The sequence below is a fragment of the Macaca fascicularis genome, chromosome 9, assembly GCF_037993035.2.
Source record: "Macaca fascicularis isolate 582-1 chromosome 9, T2T-MFA8v1.1".
NCBI lineage: Eukaryota > Metazoa > Chordata > Mammalia > Primates > Cercopithecidae > Macaca > Macaca fascicularis.
The window spans coordinates 20,287,607-20,309,940 of NC_088383.1; the positions used below are offsets into that span (position 1 = coordinate 20,287,607).

General features: G+C 35.7%; 1 protein-coding gene across 1 annotated transcript in view; it reads left to right on the forward strand.

Annotated features, from left to right (window-relative positions):
• Positions 1–22,334, forward strand: part of MALRD1 (MAM and LDL receptor class A domain containing 1) — a 673,535-nt gene that overhangs the window by 331,222 nt on the left and 319,979 nt on the right. The window contains exons 28-29 of the mRNA XM_074000837.1: positions 9,999–10,244; positions 11,867–12,024. Coding sequence (XP_073856938.1) covers positions 9,999–10,244; positions 11,867–12,024 — 404 coding nt within the window. The remainder of the gene's footprint in view (positions 1–9,998; positions 10,245–11,866; positions 12,025–22,334) is intronic.

Consider the following 22,334-nt stretch of genomic DNA (forward strand, 5'->3'; position numbering starts at 1 on the left):
ATCCATAGGCTGGACATTGCTATTTCTAAAAAATTATAAAGGTCAATTAAACAAGAAGCTTTGACAGTTTTCACACTGTTTCGTGGGTATAACTCAGACTTCAGCTTGCAAACTGAAAAACTGAAATTTTCTCTTGGTTAGATTTGCACTAGATATACAAGAACACACATTTATCAATTCAAAACAATTCATGACTGGTCTGTTTCTCTTTCACCCTGAATAGTGCAAAACCAATAGAACTAAATGAAATACAGTTCTTTACTGCTCTCTTAGCATAAATTATTCTTTGCACTGGGAAATTGTTTAAGCAGCTATTTGTGAGGGGACTTTAATTTTGGCATCTTTATTACCTTTCCAAAGAAAGTTCATTTAAATATGTGCATACACTAGATGCTTTCTAAATGTTTTCAATGACTTAGTCTGCATATATAAATACGCACTACTGTTTTTTAAATGCCTTAGTAATTTAGACTGCACACACAGTACAATAAAGTACTAATGTAGAAATCCATTTTCTTGTGATACATAGAACATTTTAATATTCTGGAAATTATACTGTATAATCTTGCTAGAGTATACAGCTCAGATTTCAATTCATATTAATGCTATAGCCTGTTTCAGATAAATTAAAATTTTCAATGTAATAGTTTACATGATAAATGTTCACATTAAAAATATGATGGTTGGTACAAAGCCCAGTAGCACAATTACTATAGGCTGCTTTCTGCAAGCTGTAACAAACCTACTTAGTTTATTTCCTGATGTTCTATGCAAATTTTTGAAACAGTTATGTGATTTCATTTAGTATCACATCTTATTTCATGAGTGATTTGAAGTATCACGTAAATGACATGCATATAGTTTAGCCAATGTGTACACACACATATACATACACATGTATATATACTGAAGGTTTATAGAATCAAGATTCAACCAACTTAGTGTCCTGGGCAGCCCTTTACAGTCCTCAGTCTTCAGGATCCACAATGGTGGTATGCTCCTTCCAGGTAGCAGGGTGGATGAAGAGACAAAGAAACTGGCCAACAGGTGCATGCCAGCTGTCCTTTAAGAAAAGTATCTGGAGATCATCACAGGACCCGCAGGGTTATATGATATTAGCCAGAACCTAGTAGTGTGATCATACTACATTTTTCTGGAAAATGGATTTCATTCTGGGCAGCCATGTAACCAGCTAAGAATTGTAAATCAGAAACAAAGGACAGATATAGGGGGCAAACATTAGTCCCTACCACGTGCAGTGATAACACATTGTGAAGGAATGGTCACAAAGTGAAATTGGCCATGGGATGCTATGGCCCTGCACATTTTCTAGACATAGACTGAAAATATAAGCTTCTTATTGACCAGAGGGAAAAGAAAAAATTGTGATGAGGTTGAATACTCATCGCTATAACCAATAACCAGGTCAGTAGAAACACAACTTATATTAGTTGAGAATCTGATAAAATTTTCTATTGATATACTTCCAATATTCCCCCAAGTAGGTACAATAGGTAATTTTAATATTTCATGTTTTAAAATAATGTTTCTCAATACATGCCAAGGTGAAATTCACTCATTGCAACAATGGAGGAATGCAAAGTTAGACAGCTAATGTATACCCAGATGTAAGATGGTATAGCTTGATCTAGTGTTGTGTTTATTATAGAGAAAGGGTTTTTCTCTGGTGGTGAGAGAGAGAGTTGGGAGAAAAATTTAATTATAGAACAATATATTGGGCTTTAAGGTAATAGATGTTAATCTTGTTGCTATACCAAAATCACCTGCAAGGCCCTGGATAAGGACACACATCCTTACCATACTGCCACCCTCTATGCTCTCCTACTAAGTTGGAAGGTCTCAGGCATGACCTTGCTATCTGTATTTTTCTAAAGATACACTGATTATTTTGATACATAACTGGTTGAGAACCATTGTTATAAGATGTGAGAATTACTGGTTCCTTATTATAAAGAGAGAGACCAACTCCTTCCTTGAAAGCTACACACTAACAAAACTCAACCACGATGAAAGTAAAACAACAACAACAACAACAAAACAGACTAGTCAATCCTGTAAACCAGAAGGAACTTGAATTTACAATTAAAAAGTTCCCAAAATGAAAAATCTCCAGGCGGCAAGGCACAGTGGCCCACGCCTGTAATCCAAGCACTTTGGGAGGCCAAAGCAGATGGATCATGAGATCAAGAGATCGAGACCATCCTGGCCAATGTGGTGAAACCCTGTCTCTACTAAAAGTACAAAAATTAACTGGGCATGGTGATGCACACCTGTAGTCCCAGCTACTTGGGAGGCTGAAGCAGGAGAGTCACTTGAACTAGGGAGGTGGAGGTTGCAGTGAGTCGAGATTGTACCACTGTACTCCAGCCTGGGTGGCAGAGCGAGACTTTGTCTCCAAAAAAAAAAAAAAAAAAAAGTTCTACCAAACATTTAAAGAAGATCTTTCTTCCTTTCCTTGCCTTCAGCTTCTTCAAATTATAACTATCTCATATTTCATTTCCTCAGATTTCTACCTTTATTTAATCTGGGCTTGTGAATCTGTGGTTAATAAGATGGTTAAGTTGTGTTGCGCTGAGTTCCTGCTTCTCTGAGGAGCCTCTTAAGAACCAATTACATGTGCAGGGGCAAAATACTGTTACCATGGGACAGAGAGGAGGGGGAGGTCTCTAGACATCACAAATTGCTTCCCTCACAGCAGCTGGGTAGGTGTTCTTTGATATTGTGTACTATTTGAAGAAACAATAGAGGATAAAAATGTTTGAAAGCCAAAGAGTTGAGAGATTCTTTATAGAATTTTTTTGTGAGTGGGAGCCTTGCTCCTGTTGCCCAGGTGGAGTGCAGTGGTGAGATCTTGGCTCACTGCAACCTCTGCCTCCTGGGTTCAAGTGATTCTCCTGCCTCAGCCTCCCGAGTAGCTAAGATTACAGGTGCCCGCCACCACACCCGGCTAATTTTTGTATTTTAGTAGAGACGGGGTTTCACCATGTTGGTCAGGCTGGTCTCAAACTCCTGACAGTAACTGATCTGACCACCTCGACCTCCCAGAGTGCTGATACATTATTCTAGTTCACCTTAATATCCAAGCAAGGAACTCCCTCTTTTGTGAAAAGACTGTTTGCAATAAGTTGATTTATTGGGAAAAACTGAACAGGAATAGCAAGGAGGACTCTTTTATTTTTCAAATTATATTAAGTAAAAGGAGAATGATTATGGTAAAATAAATGAAACACTATGTGGTACAATTCTTAGAACAGGATTGTATTCCATTCAAAATAGTCAATCCAAAGTATAACATATTATTACCACATATCATGCTGAGGCATAAATAAAACTATACACAACTGTTAGGCTCAAAACTGATGTTCAAGCCCTTAATTCCATTGCTAGATAATTTGTTGGTTATGTTTTGCAAAATGAAGAGAAATAGTAAGATCATTTCAAAAATGAAAAGATGGCTTGTTATTTTGTGGTGTTTTTTAAAAAAGGAAAGGAATAACACATGGGTGATCTTTATATATTAAGTAAAAAATAATACATTTTCTTACTAAAGAAACTAACATTTTCTTACTGAAATATATTTCATGTCCTTAAGCAACTGGTAATACACAAAGTTATTGAGAATGGTTTCTGGAACCAAACTACCTAGATTCAGATCTCAGGTCTGCTCCCTACTCAATTGTGTAGTATTGAGGAAGATGCTTTATTCTCTGCTCATTAGTTTTTTCATCTGTAAAATGAGTATTAAGCAGAACTACTTCATAAGATTGTTGTGAAGATTGAATAAGATACATAAAATTCTTATAAGCATGACTAACAACTGAAAATTATAAGTCTCAGTCATAAATTATTGTTTTTTTTTTCATTTTTATGATACAAGTTCCTTAACCATTAATGAATTAAGAACAAATTTGTTACAGTGAACATATATGTTAAAGGAAAATATCAGGTGTAAAATGAGGTGATTTCAGGAATTAATAGATTAATATTTCTGAGTATTTTGTTTGCATTGCCAGTATTCTATAAACAAATTAACCCTAAGCTTTATAAATAATGAAATATAATTTCCTTTCAGTAGATTTTAAAATACTCTATGCACAAAGCTTTGCCCAGTTCTACAAAATACCATTGATAATTGCCAGCAATAAAATCCCAATCCCTTTCGTTCACAATTTTCACCATTTTTGTCAATTTAAGAATCAAGAATTCTGTGATAAAGTAAGCTGGACACACAGATTTTAAAACATAATTGGATTAATTGACATTTTTCTCTCCCTACTTTATTAGAAACCTTATGTATTTAGCTTTTCAAATATATACAGTTTTTGCACTCTAAACTTCATATTTCTAGAGGGCCAGTATTAGATTTTATACTGTATGGAAGCTACCTCTCTATCTTGAACTAGAACCATACCAAAGCTTAAATAATATGTATTCAGTTAACGAAGAAGGGAATTAGTTTTGCATTTCCAAAAGCGTTATTGAAAATAAATTCTCCACTGTAATTTATCACATGCACTTGTGACGATGATGATGAAATGAAATCCACTGGTAGAAGTGGATTTGGTTGAATGAATCTGCTGTCAAAACTCCTTCTATACCACTGTATCAACAAATATTTTCCAGATTCAGACAGCATCTTTTTGGTGGCCATGGAAAGAAGTATTAATCTGCACCAGCAAAGTCTTAAGGCACGAGTAGTTGAAAGAACACGGGGCCTGTGATAAATCAGTGTGTGGTCTACCTCTTGCTCTGATGTGTGCCAGATATTTCAGAAGACAAATATTTTTTGTTTATGTCTTTTTCTGAATCTATTAAAAATATCTTGTGTTTTTCCCTTTATTTTGTTTATGGTTATTTATATTACTTGATATTCAAGTGAATTCCTTGCACTCTGACATGAACATGATCATGACATACTGTCTTATGTGCAGAACTTTATTGGCTAATTTAGTACAGAATTTTGTGCCTCTGTTCATGAGAAATATTGGTCTATCGTTTTCTTGTCATGTCTTTTTCTGCTTTTGGTATTAGAGTAATATTGACATCATAAAATACACGTGGGAGTGCTCCCTCTTCCTCTGTTTTATGGAAGAGTACATGTTGGATTACTATTATTTCTTCTTTATATGTGTCGTAGACTTCATCAGCTAAATTTTGCCCTAGCGTCTTCTTTGTGACAAGACTGTTAATTATGGTTTCTATCCATGTAATAGTTGTAGGGCTATTCACCTTTATTTTTTTCCTCAAGTTGGATTTGGTAATTTGTTTTTGGAGGAATTGATATATTTCACCAAAGTTATCAAGTTTAGTGTTATAAACTTGCTCATAATAATCCTTTGTGATCTTCTTAAAGTCTATGCAACATGTAGTGATACCTTGTCTTTCATTTTTCGTATTGGGAATCTTTGTCTTATTTTTATTTATTCATCAGTACAGATGATGTTTTATCAGTTTTATTGATATGTTCAACAAAACAGCTTTTGGTTGAACTGCTGTTTTTCACAATTGTTCATTTTGTCTTTAATAGATATCTCCTCTAATCTCTATTATTTTCCTCCTCTACTTACTTTGTGATAAATTTACTTTTATTTTTCTAGCTTCTTGCTTTTATTTTTCTTTTATTGGAAAGGATAGGGAAGGAAACAACGAAATAGGAAGAAGAAATGTACATGTCTTAATTATTATTATATAAGGAGTCTCTAGGATTCAGTCATCATCACAGGATATGATGTTGAACTCAAAGCTGGTTCTCATGCCCCAGCTTACCAAACCCCATAGATCATTTCAGCCACAGGACATGGCACCTTTGAAAAACAGGCGGTCTTCTCTAGCCAAGTCAACTCCCTCAGGCCACATGACACCTAGAGAGGGGGGGTCAGGTGTGGTGGCTCATGCATGTAGTCCCAGCACTTCAAGAGGTTGAAGTGGGAGGATTGCTTGAGCCCAGGAATTAAGACAAGCCTGGACAACATAGTGAGACCTGATCTCTACAAAGAATATAAAATTAGCCAGGCATGGTGGTGTGTGCCTGTAGTCCCAGCTATTAGGGAGTCGGAGGCAGGAGGATCACTTGAGTCCAGGAGTTGAAATTAAAATAGAAATCAGTATCAAATTACATATCTGAAAAATCACCCAAATATTTGAAATCAAACAACATATTTGTAAGCAACCATATATATTATATATAGCATATAATATATATTATACATATTTTATATATATTATATATACTAATATGTAGTATACATAAATTACATATAATGTATCCTATATAGTATATATACGATATAATATATAATGCATAATTATATATTAATATATATAAATAATGCTACATATTATATATTATATAATAATTATATATTATATAATAATTATATAATAATTATATATTATATATCATACTATATAATAATCATATATAATTATATATTATGTATTTTACATTTAAATATATTTTATAAGTTATATATAATATATTAATTATATATTGTATATTAATTATATATCATTTTATAATATATTATATTATATAGTACATATAGTGTATATTATATGTAGTATATATTATATATAGCATATATAATTTTATTCTTTTTATATTTTAATGCTTCCTTTTTTTCTTTTCTTGCCTAATTGCTCAGACTAGTACTACTGGTATGATTTTGAATAGAAGTGCCAAGACTGGGCATTAATTCTTTACTCCTTGTGCTAGAGAAAGAACTGAAAAATTTTCGCTGTTGAGTATAATGTTGTGTTTGAGCTTTTTATATATGACCTTTATTATGTTGATGTAAATTCCTTCTATATATAATTTAAGAGAATTTATTATGAAATGGTGTTGAATTTCATCAAATGCTTTTTCTGCATCTATTTAAATGATCATAAGATTTTTATTCTTCATTCTGTTAATGTGGGGTATCACATTATTAATTTCCTGATGTTAAACTATTCTTGCATATCAGGTGTAATCTTACATGGTAATGATGCATGATCCTCTTAAAGTGCTGTTGAATTTGGTTTGCTAATATTTGGTTGAGGATTTTTGCATCCATATTTATTAGGGATATTAGCTATAGTTTTCTTCTTTGGTAGTGTTTTTGCATGACTTTGGTATTGAGGTAATGCTGGATTAATAAAATGAATTAGGAAATGTTCACTTCTCTTCAATTTTTTGGAAGAGTTTGAGAAGAATTAATGGCAATTCTTCTCTGAATATTTAATAGAATTCACCCTTGAAACCATCTGGTTCTGGACTTTATTGGGAGGGTTGTTACCATTTCAATCTCATTACTCATTATTAGTCTGTTCAGATTTTCTGTTTCTTATGATTCAGTCTTAGTAGGCTGTAGGAATCTCTAGGAATGTATCCATTTATCCAAGTTATTTGATTTTTGGTGTATAATTGTTCATAGTGGTCTCAGTGATCCTTTATGTTTCTATGACATCAGTTGTAATAACTCCTCCTTTAATTTCTAAGTTTATTTATCTGAGGCTTCTCCTTTTTTCTTTGTTCGTCTAGCTAAGTGTTTGTCAGTTTTGTTTATCTTTTCAAAAAATGAACTATGTATTTTATTGACATTTTCTATGGTTTATTCTTTATATTATTTATTTATGTTCTAATCTTTATAATTATTTTTATTCTGCTAACTTTGGACTTAGTTCTTTTTCTTCTAGTTTTCTGGCAAATATAGTTAGGATGTTTATTTAAGGTATTTCTTTTTTTATAATTTATTTATTATTATTATACTTTAAGTTGTAGGGTACATGTGCATAACGTGCAGGTTTGTTACATATGTATACTTGTGCCATGTTGGTGTGCTGCACCCATCAACTCGTCATTTACATCAGGTATAACTCCCAATGCAATCCCTCCCCCCTCCCCCCTCCCCCCTCCCCCCTCCCCCCTCCCCATGATAGGCCCCGGTGTGTGATGTTCCCCTTCCTGAGTCCAAGTGATCTCATTGTTCAGTTCCCACCTATGAGTGAGAACATGCGGTGTTTGGTTTTCTGTTCTTGTGATAGTTTGCTAAGAATGATGGTTTCCAGCTGCATCCATGTCCCTACAAAGGACACAAACTCATCCTTTTTTATGGCTGCATAGTATTCCATGGTGTATATGTGCCACATTTTCTTAATCCAATCTGTCACTAGAACTAGATGTACCATATGACCCAGCCATCCCATTACTGGGTATATACCCAAAGGATTATAAATTATGCTGCTATAAAGACACATGCACACGTATGTTTATTGCAGCACTATTCACAATAGGTATTTCTTTTTTAAATGTAGGTATTTATCACTGTATACTTCCCTCTTAGTACTGCTTTTGCTGCGTCTCACAAGTTTTGCTATGTTGTGTTTTCATTTCATAAAATGTTAATAATTAATCTAACCAAAAAAATTTTGTCAGAGACGGAGTCCATGGTTGAAACTTATTTTCAATGGCTTCGTAATGGAAAGTTCACCTAATTAGGCAAGCTCAAACAGTTCTGGAACAGCGTAGTACACAAAATTGCCAGAAGCCTTCATAACACCAGTTTCCTCTCCAGTGGCTTCAATGTGGCATTCCGTTCATCTTCATTTTCTACTCTCTTCCCTCTTGACCATCTATTGTCTAAAATGTGAGACTTATCCATGAGATACATGCTTCTATATGAGGTTTTATCACCAGCCGTTTCCAGATGCCAGAAAACCTTATAATAAATACTGAACTTCATTCCCTACCTCTGACCCACATCAACCCTCATCCACCAGGTAACTGGCCTCCAGAGGTTCATGCGGGGAGGCTACCACCATTACAGTAAAACAAGGAGTGATGTTATCAGCTCCTCTACCTGGAAGAAAGGGAAGACAAGAAGAAAGAAAATGTCAGATCCTGTAGTGTCAGAGTAAAAAATGTGAAGCTGATATCCCAAGTTGGATTTCTAAACAACTTTTTCTATTGAAATATTGTTACCCATGACAGTTAAATTCTATTGTAATATTGGAGTAGTATAATAATAATACCTTCAGTATACATTCTAAATAACCTTATTCCAAAGCACTTTTATTTCACTCATTCATTTATTTGACTAATATTTAGTAATCACATACTAAGAGCCATGCACTGTTCTAGGCAGCAGTGATATATATATATATATACACACACACACACACACACACACACACATACATACACACACAATACTGTCTTAAATTAGCTTAACTTCTCTAGGATTTTGCTCTTTTTATCTCTTTTGAGATAAGGAAACTAAAGTTTATCAAATATTGGTATGATCCAAGTCACATTACGAATAAATATCAGCACTAGAGGTCAAACTCAGGTCTTCAAAGGCATTGCTTTTTCTCATGTTTTATGAATAAATCTCTATGGTTGACATTGTGTTGTAGAAAAATTGCTTCTAAAAATTCCAAATTATAGACAAATAAATATGCATTTTAGAGAAAAATCTGTTGTAATGTCAGTTATTAGTTATATATTTGCAGTCGTGCTTCTAAGGAGGTGTCTTACATATCGTGGCTTCTGAAGAATATTGGAGTGAATGGATGCTAATGGAATGTATTTCCAAATGCCACATAATTCACGATCTCTTAGTTCCTTAAAGATTTTATTTCCAGATGAAACAATAGAAGGCTTCACATTGGCTCTCAGATATAATTTACATCCTTGAACACAGTTTACAAGGAATGCTGCATTTGGGGAGACGGAGGGATACTTTCCTAGATCAATAAAGTGATGCTTTTTTTTTTTTTTAGCATTTGTAAATAATCATAGTCATGAATAAGCTTCTATAGTTAGAGCTCTGGAGTAGACTGGGAGAGAGAGAGAGATGGGGTTCAGGTACCTGAAATTCCTGAGAACAATATGTTCCTTTATAGATTAAAATGAATCCACTCTTACTGCTTTTTGACCTCACCGAATGTGTTAGGAGTGTTCGCTCATTCTTGTTTTGTTTTGTTTTTTGTTTTAGGTTTCTGCCCACTTGGCTATTGGGAATGTCAGAATGGAAAATGCTATAGGCTGGAACAAAGGTGTAACTTCGTAGATGACTGTGGAGATAATACTGATGAAAATGAGTGTGGTAGCTCCTGCACTTTTGAAAAAGGCTGGTGTGGCTGGCACAACTCCCTGGCTGACAACTTTGATTGGGTTTTAGGGGTTGGTTCTCATCAAAGCTTAAGACCTCCCAAAGACCACACACTTGGAAATGAAAATGGTAGGTGATTAGATTGTCGTAATTGCTTTCACATGATATTCGCAACGTACATCAAAATGTCTTTTCCGACAGCACCTGGGGAGCTCTGGAGAGACCACCACGATGATATTGCAAGACGATCAAACATGTAGTGAGTGTATGTTTTTTCTTAGGACTGCAGTAAGAAAGGGCCACAGAGTGGATGGCTTAGACAACAGACATTTATTGTCTCAAATTCTGCAGGCTTGAAGTCCAAGATCAAGATACTGGCAACGGTGGTTCCTTCTGAGGGTTGTGAGGGAGAATTATCTCTTCCATGTCCCCTCCTAGATTCTGGTAGTTTCAGTAGTTCCTTGGCTTGTGGATGGTGGTTTTCCCTAAGTCTTCACATCATCTTCTCTGTGAGCATGTCTGATTCTTGGTCCAAATTCCCTGTTTTATTAGGACCCAGTCATATTGGATAAGTCTCCATCCTAATAGTCTCATTGTAACCTAATCATCAGCAAAAACCCTATTTCCAAATAAGGTCACATTCATAAGAACTGGGGGTTAGAACTTTGGCATATTTTTGGGAAGGGGGGAACACAATTCAAACCATAAGAGCTTTTAGCCAGAATCCAGTATTAATCATTAATTCAGTCATTGAAGTTAGATGAGAATGTATGCTGCCATCAAACATCTTTCCTAAATGGCATACACTTGTAATCGATAACCCTGAATTCTGCCACTCATATGATCATCAGCAAGTCATGTAACTTTTCAGATTCTCAGATTCCTCATCTGTCATTTTGAGATAATAAAATTCGATCTGTGTGCCTCACAGAGATTTGGAGATGATGTATATGAAGGGATAAGAGTTTGAAACCTATAGAGATGGCATGAAAATTTCACTGTAAAACCACATATGTTAAGGGTATTGGGCATGGCTCATTTTTGTAGTGAGTAGCTGAGATTAAGTCTCAGCCTCTTTGGTGAAGGAATAAAGGACAGTAGCAGAATGAAGAAGGGACCCTGAATCCCTGGATGCTACGTAATAGGCAAAGAAGTCTAAATACTGAAATTCCATAGGCCTATTGAAAAAACAAACAAACAAACAAAAAAACTGACCAAGCCATGGAGAGCAAGACCAAAGTCTCATTCAAGCACTCAGCTCTCCATACATGAAATGTTTTGGATATGTCAATGAGCAAGAACAAAACTCAATACCTTTCTTCCCATGTTACTTACTAAAATTCTCAGTATTTACACACTCAACAGATGACTGAATTTTTAAAAGCACATTTTATCACTCTTTTCTTTTAGATTTCATAGGTAGTCTTTACATTATTTTACAATCACTTGATAGTTGGGAAATCAATAAAATAATTTTTGTAACTATCTTGTGGATTCAATGGCGTAAATATCCCATCAGATCAGTTAATCTGCATACTGTGAAGCATGTGCTAAAAGCACAGACAGTTGGAAATTGTTCTGTCAGCAAGCTAGAGGCAAGGCTATTCGATTTTCTTTCTGTTCCAGATGAAAATACTTTTGGCAGCTCAGATCATATGAATTGTAATTAAAGACCATAACTATGATGGAAATGTAAAAATAATCCCATCATTGTTATTTTGGTCTTTTCTGAATTCTGTCCTTGTTCCTAGGGCACTTCATGTATCTGGAGGCCACTCCAGTGGGCCTTCGGGGTGACAAAGCACACATCAGGAGTACCATGTGGCGGGAATCCAGTGCAGCCTGCACCATGAGCTTCTGGTATTTCATATCTGCAAAGGCAACAGGATCCATTCAGATTCTCATCAAGGTAGGAACATGGCCTATGATGCCTCTGAGCTTATTGTGTTCTGTTTTAGAGACAGGGTCTTGCTCTGTCACCCAGGCTGCAGTGCAGTGGTGCAGTCATCGCTCACTGCAGCCTCCAACTCCTGGACTCAAGCACTCCTCCTGCCTCCGACTCCCTAATAGCTGGGACTGCAGGCACACACCACCATGCCTGGCTAGGTACTGCAGGCACGCACCACCATGCCTGGCTAATTTTATATTCTTTGTAGAGATCAGGTCTCACTATGTTGTCCAGGCTTGTCTCAATTCCTGGGCTCAAGCAATCCTCCCACTTCAACCTCTTGAAGTGCTGGGACTACATGCATGAGCCACCACACCTGGCCCCCTCTCTCTAGGTGTCATGTGGCCTGAGGGAGTTGACTTGGCTAGAGAAGGCCCCCTGTTTTTCAAAGGTGCCATGTCCTGTGGCTGAAATGATCTATGGGGTTTGGTAAGCTGGGGCATGAGAACCAGCTTTGAGTTCAACATCATATCCTGTGATGATGACTGAATCCTAGAGACTCCTTATATAATAATAATTAAGACATGTACATTTCTTCTTCCTATTTCATTGTTTCCTTCCCTGTCCTTTCCAATAAAAGAAAATAGATTATTTGTGTATCTGAAAGAAGAGCGGCTATCCATTTTTCCTCACATATGAGCAATCATTAAGGGAACTAATAATAGACATTCTGGTTTGAAGCACACTGTGCAAAGGGCTGAACTACTCAGGAGAATGATCAAGGTATGATTACACGGAACTGCTTATTAACTGTGACACGGTAATGCATTTTCTTCCTGAGTATTAATTGGATGTTTCTGCCAGAGCTTTAATTTAGTATAACAAAGTGACAGTGTTCAGGGAACAAAATAACATAGTAAATATTAATATTAATGAGACTTGGTCAAACACCTTTACTCTTTACTGAGTTAAAACAGCAGCTGAAAGGAGATATATGTGTGCGTGCACAGGTATGTGTGTATTTATTTGAAGAATCTAGGTGGAATTCCTAGAAAGCTTTCTTTAAAGCATGCCGTGAAGACCATTGCTGTTTTTTTTTTTTTTTTTTTTTTTTTCCTCACACATGAGCTTTGGTTAAGTGCCCTGGCACTGATAGAAAATGCCTGAGCTGAATACCAAAGAGCTTTTGCCTCTGAACAGTTTATGTCTGCAGAGTCTTATGTTTCATCGGAAACCAGAATTGACTTTATAACTTAAGAGTCTTCGATAATGATGCAGAAAATTCTGCCTAATAAAATACATGTTGCAAGAACCACAACAAATCATTCTTATATTTAAAGATGGAAACTTACAAACATATAGCACTTAAAGTTCTCGTAAGAGGACTTCACTGGCACTCTTGGAATGTTATACTTGATTCTATGGTGTGCACCATGTAAGAGATTTGGTACTGCTCTGTGGGCTTTGCTTTTATTATTTGCCTCAGTTGTATTTACATTTCAATTATGTTATACTGACAAGCTTTATATTTCTAGAAAGTGTAATATTAAACCATTTTGTGATATTAGTCTTCCTACCAAGGAATAGAATTCCTGTGGTTCCTCTAATTGATTCTTAGGGAAATTTAACAGCATTTTAAAAAGCCTATCTTCTTACTATACACACACACACACACACTTAAAAAGTATATGCCTATATTTAATTAGTCATGTTGATTGTGAAGAAATTTGTCATAATATAGTTGGATTTTATATTCATGAATATTAGGGCAATCATTTCATCTTGGTGATTAATAAGATATGTGTTTCCAACCAGCATTACAAAGTAGTTATTTGGCTGTCTCTGTGTGGAATCACGCTGGATTTTACCTTGCTCATTCTTTTGAAAGCATCCTAGCTAGATAGTAAACCCAATAAAGGCAAGGATTCTGCCTCCGAATTATTTCTTTCTTTACTCTTCATCTTTTAAAATGTTCTAGTATACACATGCGCTCCCTCTGGCTTGGCCCTCCCTCTCTTTTCTTAGGTAGGCCCACTTCTGTGTTTTCTATCTTTTCCCTCCACACGGAGTCACACCCAATCAGGAAAACTCGGCCTTTTGCAGAACTTTCCTTGACCACATTTGCCTAGCCTCCCACAGTGGTTCCTTTTCTGAGTGTCTTGCAGCTCCAGAAATATTCCTACTAACTGGCTGTTCATTAGAAATTATTCTAGTTCAACAAACTGATTGTAAAGTCTTGAGAGCAAGGCACTGAAGTTGTAGGCGCCAAGTGTCCCTCTCAGATCTTCAGAAAAGGGTCTGCTGGATGAAGCAAAAAAGTGGTGGCCTCCCAGAGGTTGTGGCTGGGCTGGAGCCAACCCTTATTTAGGACAATGCTTGCGAAGGGATGGCCATTGTGCCTTACATGCGTGACATTCAAGTCTAGCCTGAAGAAGAGTCTGCCATCTAAATCAGAAACGAACATGGAATCAGATATAAAAGCATGTGCCATTGAACAATAATTTACTAGTAGCATCATTTATATAGGGTAATACTGATTATAGATAACTACAACAATGCATACATAAATATGTCATTTATAGAACACCATTACTTATGTTATTTCATGGAATTCTTAGCACACCCCTCTGAGTTAAATAATGGGAGCCTTATTTTACTAAAGGGGTAGAGGGGTCACAGAAATAACTTTACCACCCTATAGCTAAATACCCAGTCAGGGACAGAGTGAGAACGTGAATCCAAGTATGTCTATGTCCAGAACTCATTTGTTTACTCCCAGCCCCAAGCCCCAAGTGTTCCACACTGACTTTAATATTGAAATGAAGATCCCCTTTTACCCAGATCTATACACATTGCATAGAATATATTTTTAGAAAAAAAAAAAACCAAAATGAATCATGGTTCTTAGAATGGCCATATATGATTCTTAAATGACTCCTGTAATAAAAAAGTAAATTCAGAGAAACTTCAATAAAGCAAAGCTATTGCTTTTGAGAACATTTGGTAAAAAGCAGTACCATATTACCTATTACCTATTTCTTCGTTTTTTGCCTTTGGTTACATGAGAGTTACTTTTCATTAGAGAGATGCAACTGAAACAAATGTAGTTTTTGTGTCTTTAATCAAGCAATGGGTGAATAATAAGAGGATCCAAAAAATTGAGAAATTGATGTTAATTTTCTCTTCTTCTTGAAGTTTGCTGTAGTTACGAATGAGAAAAAAAAAAATAACCCTTAAAAGGATGTAGTTAACTTTTTGGAAGGAATAACAATTTTTTAAATACAGTTGTTTTGTATGAGATCAGAGAGTTTACCAGGTAGGATGACTGGCTCTCACGCTCTGCTTGAGCCAAGCCAAACACTGTGTGATGAGATTCAGCCTGCGGGAAGCAATCACAATCTCTGTTACTCCACTCCTTCATTTTATGAGTGAGTCAAGAGAGGCTCAGATGGGCTAAGTTATAAACTCAAGGTCACTAGTAAGTGGATCGACTATGACTTGAACTCAGGTATTCTGAAATTAAGTTTAGAAAGTCTGCATAATTGGTTTGGTTTATCTCTTTCTAAGGAGGATATCTGGATGTTAATCTAAGTAAAAATAACTGGGCCCTATCTTTTTCTGAATTTTGTAATAGTTCATTTTTAAAATGCCATCCTTATTTTTGCTAACATTTCTCATTTTTCCTTTTTAACTCATGTATATTCAGTATTAAATTTCTTATTAAATTTAAATGCATTACCTTCCAGACCAGGTAAGATTTAAAACAAAAAATAAAACAAGCACTCAAGAGTAGAAAAGGGATTTTACAAGATGAAAGTTAACTCATTTTGCAAATATATTTAATTTTACTCCCACTGTTTTACCTGTTGTCACTCGTTTCCTGATGGGGTTAAAGTTGGTTTTTTTTTTTTTTTTTTTGAGACAGAGTCTCGCTCTGTCACCCAGGCTGGAGTGCAGTGGCGGCGTGATCTCGGCTCACTGCAAGCTCGGCCTCCCGGGTTCGTGCCATTCTCCTGCCTCAGCCTCCCGAGTAGCTGGGACTACAGGCGCCCGCCACCACTCCTGGATAATTTTTTTTTTTTTTTTTTTTTTTGTAATTTTAGTAGAGACGGAATTTCACCGTGTAAACTAGGATGGTCTCAATCTCCTGACTTCGTGATTCACCCACCTCGGCCTCCCAAAGTGCTGGGATTACAGGCGTGAGCCACCGCGCCCGGCCCTGATAGGGTTAATTAATGATGAGTAATATGTATACATGAATACACTAAAAGTAATTTGAGGGAAATTTTGAAATGGACTTTGTTTTCGATAATTTGTTTTCTTTGGGTAAAATCTGTCTAGCCTCTACAAGAAACAAAAGACCTTTCGTCTTTTCAATCAGCCTTTTGAATAAAATGCAAGAACACCTGCTACCTGAAGAGCATTATCTTCCTTTGGAACTATTCCATCTGTAATAAACTGTTGATATTTTAATCAAGATTACTGCATGCTTTAGGGAATTTGAATATATTTAATTGAAGGCATTCAGGACTATCCATTATGCAGTCATGATAGAAAATATAATATATTCAAGCCAGAAGTGGAGAAAAATAATGTGTTTCAGGAGAGCCCTCCTGATACAGCAATCTAGTTATGCTGAAAGACCATAATTAAATTAGTTCATTGCTTTATCTTGCTTAGTGGTTCAGATAATTTTAGAGTTGGTGGGGTCTTACTCTCAGCTATTCATTTTACAGATGAAGGAGGCAAGAGTAAGAGTTTATATTTCTTGTCTCAGCTCACATGATATTTTAAGGAAAAAGTCGGGATGTGAATTCAGTTTTTCTGAATTCTAACTTAAGGCTCTTCTACTTGTCTTCCTAGAAATTTTATCTAACGATTTTGATATGTAATAGGGAAATAAATATTTTGTTCAAGAGGCTGTGGAAAATATCAGATAAAGAGAAGCTAGCTTTCTTTAAGTAAAATACTGTGGCTGTTCTGGGTCCACTTTTAACCTTAGTCTAGGGAGCAATGAGCCTTGGTTGTAGACAAGGGTCAACTGAATTCATGGTAAGCATGGTAAGCTCTCTGCATCCATCCAAACCCATCTCCACCACATCCTCTGCATGCATACTCATCACTGCCCTAATCTGAAAAGATTTACAACACAGATTGAATATTCCTTATCCAAAAATCCAAAATTTGAAATGCTTCAGTGAACCTTTGCTTTGAGCATCATGTTGACCCTCTTAAAAGTTTTGGATTTTAGAGCATTTCAGATTTTGGATTGCAGGGTTAGGGATACTCATCCTATAACTGCTTTACTAGAGTAGTAATTAGACAGGTTTTCAGAATTAGGTTTATTTTGATATTGACAAGCTACTGACTATTTTATGCTATTTTGAGTATACTATTTGCATTTTATTCATTATTTCAGAAAAAAGGTATACATAATATAGAAGATACATAGAATCTGGATAGGGAATTTGACTTCTCCAAGACTGTCATGTGGATTTTGGACTATAAATCAATTAAACTACATTTTTAGTGCTTTTTCAGAATTGTTTCAGTATCTTAGCAGTGTAATCTGCATAGTTTTGTTGTATTGTACTAATGTACTTGGCCAAATAATTGGAGAAAAGTTGATCTTTGCATTTTAAAGTGTGAACCACTGAGTATCTGAGACAGATTTCAGTCAATTTAGGAAGTTTATTTTACCAAAGTTAAGGACATGTGCCCATGACACAGCCTCCAGAGGTCCTGACTACATGTGCCCAAGGTGGTCCAAGCACAACTTGGTTTCATACATTTTTAGGTAGACAAGAGACATCAATCAACATATGTAAGATGAGCATTGATTTGGTCCAGAAAGGTGGGACAACTCAAAGCAAAGGGGAACTACTCGAAGTGGGGAGGGGGCTTCCAGGTCATAAGTAGATAAGAGACAAATGGTTGCATTCCTTTGAGTTTCTGATTAGCCTTTCCAAGGGAGGCAGTCGGATATGCATGTATCTCAGTGAGCAGAGGGATGACTGGATAGAATTGCCCTAAGCAGTTCCCAGCTCTACTTTTCCCTTTAGCTAAGTGATTCTAGGGCCCCAAGATTTATTTTCTTTTCAATAAGGTATAACCGCGCAAGATATCAACACACCCAGAGTTTAATTTAGTTAGTTGCCACATCACAATACTCTAGTTATAGAAAGTAAATATTTCTTTATATCGTCTTAGAGAACATGGCAATAATTATTCCAGGCATATTTTTGAATATGTGAGATTTTCCTTTTAAACTTCTGTTCCCATGTTCTTTACCTTTCAGTGTCTCTACTATTTCCAGGTAGGACTCCTACGAAGCTAGTTCCACTGGAATCTCTTCTGTCATGAAGAAAAGATGTCCATTAGGATGCTAACACCTTAGTTTAATTTATCCCAGGAGCCCAGGAGTTTTTGCTTTACAGAGAAGTATATAGTCAGCTCTAAAGAATGACATTATCACTATGATTGTTGCCATTATGTTTCTATTTCTACTCCCACTAGCGCTGCTACTCTTGTGTGCAGTCCAAATATTGACTAATTCCTCTTCCCTTTACCTTCCTTTCTCTCCCTCCTGCCCTCTCTCTCTCTCCCTTCCAACCTTCCATCCTTCCCTTCCCTTTCTTTCCCTTTCTTTTCCTTCTCTTCTCTTCTCTTCTCTTCTCTTCTCTTCTCTTCTCTTCTCTTCTCTTCTCTTCTCTTCTTTTCACAGAGTCTAGCTCTGTCACCCCAGCTGGGGTGCAGTGATGCAATCTCGGCTCACTGCAACCTCCACCTCCTCCCTGGTTCAAGCGATTCTCCCACCTCAGCCTCCTGAGTAGCTGGGAATACAGGTGCATGCCACCACGCCTGGCTAATTTTTGTGTTTTTAGTAGAGACAGGGGGTTCACCATGTTGCTCAGGCTGCTCTCGAACTCCTGACCTCGTGATTCTCCCGCCTCGGCCTTCTAAAGTGCCAGATTACATTCGTGAGCCAACAGGTCTGGTCTCATTTTTTTCTGTATCATGTGATGTCTTCCAACTGTAGAATCCATTTAATCTTCAAAATAAGATGGCAAGGAAGATATTTTGTTTTCTAATTTTACAGACCACAAAATTAAGACCCAGGTCATACAAACAGTACATTGAATAATCAAGATTAAAAAACAATTCTAACTTCAATATTCATGCTCTTAACTGCAATACTCAACTTCTACTATTAGAATTTAAAATATTCTAATACTCAGGAGTCAGAGAGGTTACTGTCCCTCAAAGTTTTTCAGTGGCTCTGAAGTCATACAAATCAGAAATTTCTGTCTCTACATATTAATAAATCTATAGATGTATTCCACACGTTAGAGAGGAGAGGTGACTACTTTGTGTTCATCAACTTCAGCAGTTTTATTTTTTTTAACTTAGTTTGCCAGCTTCTAGTAACAGTTATTGCGTTTATCTAAATTATTCCTTATCATATTTAATATAACTCAGACATTTTAAAATCATGTTTAATACAGCTGCATTTTATTTTTTAAATTATTTTTAATTGACACATAATAATTGCACATATTTATGGGGTACAGTGTGATGTTTTGATACATGTATTCATTGTATAATGATCAAATCAGGGTAATTAGCACATCTATAACCTCAGGTATCTGTCATTTCTTTGTGGTAAGATCAGTGAAAATCCTCTCTGCTAGCTATTTTGAAATGTACATTATTTTTAATTATATTCATCTTACTGTGCCAAGAAACACCAGAACTTATTCCTACTAACTGTAACTTCATACTCCACCAATCTCTCCCCATCTTCACCTCCCCTGTCCCCTGTCCCCTGTCCCCTCCGCATTCTCTGGTAACTACTATTCTCCTCCTTGCTTCTATGAGATATATGTTTTTAGGTGCTGCATATGAATGAGATCATGAGGTGTCTGTCTTTCTGTACCTGGTGTATTTCACTTAACATAATTTCCTCCAGCTTTATCAATGTTACTGCAAATAACAGGATTTCATTTTTTTAATGGATGAGTAATATTCCATTGTATATATAGACCCCATTTCTTTATCCATTTATTCATTTTTGGACACTGAAGTTGATTCCATATCTTGGCTATTGTGAATAGTGCTACAATAAACATGAGAGGACAGATATCTCAACCTATTGATTTCATTTCCTTTGAATATACACCCAGTAGTGGGTTTGGTAGATTATATGGTAGCTCTGTTTGAATTTTTTTTTTTTTTTTTTTTGAGGAACCAACATATTGTTTTCCATAATGGCTGTACTAATTTATAATCCCACTAGCAGTGTGCAAGGGGACAGTGTTACTGGGTGTAAAACACTTGTTTTACAATTTTTGCTTGTGCTGTCTATGAATTTGAGGTCTTATCCAAGTTCCACAACCTTGCTAACACTTCTTTATCTTTTGTCTTTTTGATAATAGCCATTCTAACAGCCATGAGGTGATATCCATCATGGTTTTGATTTGTATTTCCCTGAAGATTAGTGATGCTGAGCATTTTTTTTCTCATGTATCTCTTGGCCATGTATGTGTCCTCGTTTAAGACATGTATATTAAGGTCTTTTGCCCATTGTTTAATCAGATTATTTGCTTTTTTGACTATTTAATTTTTTGAGCTCCTTATTTATTCTGGATATTATCCCTTTGTCGGATGAATAGTTTGCAATATTTTATACCATTCTGTAGATTGTCTCTTCATTCTGTTGATTGTTTCATTTGCTGTGCAGAAGCTTTGTAGTTTGATGCAATCTCATTTGTCTATTTTTTCTTTTGTTGCCTGTGAATTTGAGGTCTTATCCAAAAAAATCCTTGTCCATTCTGATGTCATGAAGCATTTCTTCAATATTTTCTTTTAGTAGTTTTGTAGGAATAGCTGCATTTTAATGTTGGTTAGGAAAGAATGAATTAGAAACAAAGTAATACCAATTATTAAAATATTTTTAAAAATCTGTAATAGTGACTTTGTGAATATATGTTAAACAAGATTTATGGAGGAAGAAGTAACTACCATTATTTTAAAGGAGTGATAAACATAAATGATACTTTTGAGATAGCCAAAGTATTATAATGGGATATTAAAATATCTACTATTACTATTGGTGAGAAAGTCACAGGTACTACTAGTACCCGTGATCTGTTGCCTGTATTCACAATGTGAAGAAAATACCAAAACTTTAGTTGAAGTTTGTGAAAATAAAGATGTATTTCCTCCATCCATGTTATAACTCTCTTGAAAATTAATATTCTGTTTCTAAGAAGCCTGAAGAATTTTCAATTTTATGAGGACATCTATCTTATGTGTTCAGTGTTTACATTTATTTATTAAGAAATATTAGTGTGATTGTCTGTGGAGGAATTTCTTATATGAAAAAGCAATTCCAGCTTCTAACATTTGAGATCCATTAAGTCACTGAAGATAGCATTCTATCTGAGCCAAGTTTAGAGCAGACAAAGTATAAATGAGTTTAAATGCTGCCACAGCAAAGAGCTATTTCAGCCAACTAGGCATCAGGCCTGCAGCCAGGTAGAGTCAGCAACTTCTAAACTGGCTGCTCATGGATTAATATAGTGAGAGATTTGTCACCCGGACTCAAGAGTGCCTCTCCAAATGTCATAAGTAGTCATAGACATTGTCATCTTAGCTATTATAAGATCTGAGAGAAGGAAGAGAAGAAAAGCAATATTGTGGCTTGTCTGGTTTAAAATATAATAGGCCAGTGGCTTCACATGGTACTGTCCATTTGCCCACAGAAACTTTGTAGGTACAATTGCTGTACACACAACTGGTCTGTGTAGGAGTCCTGAGAGCCAGTTAATTTCAATTTAACTTCTGCTTATTTACTGATAGTATTTGAATTTGGATTATTTCAAACAAATTTTTCATGGTGAAACATTTCTTTTTTTCTCTTCTCATTTTTCTAGGGCATTGCTTGAAAAATTCTAACAGTTTTCAGCACATGGCATTGCTTGAAAAATTGTAACAATTTTCAGCGCATGATAGTAACTCTTTGTAGAACTCATAAGGTCTTAATTAATTGTTAATGCCTACTCTTCATTTTCTACAGTTTTCAATACGTGCTGCAACCAAAGTAGGGTAGAATTGCTTATCAGTGGTCTGATTGTTCTAACTGAATCACATTTCTGACTCAGATGCTGCTATAAGTTTGGCAGTCCATTTTTACCAATTATAAATCACAGAGTTGGAGTACAGAGAAAACCCTTGTAATTCACTTTCGTATGCATCGATAAAATAAGCAATTAAAATGGCAATAATCTTAGATATTTTATCTCTGTAAGAAATGAATGTACAAAACAATA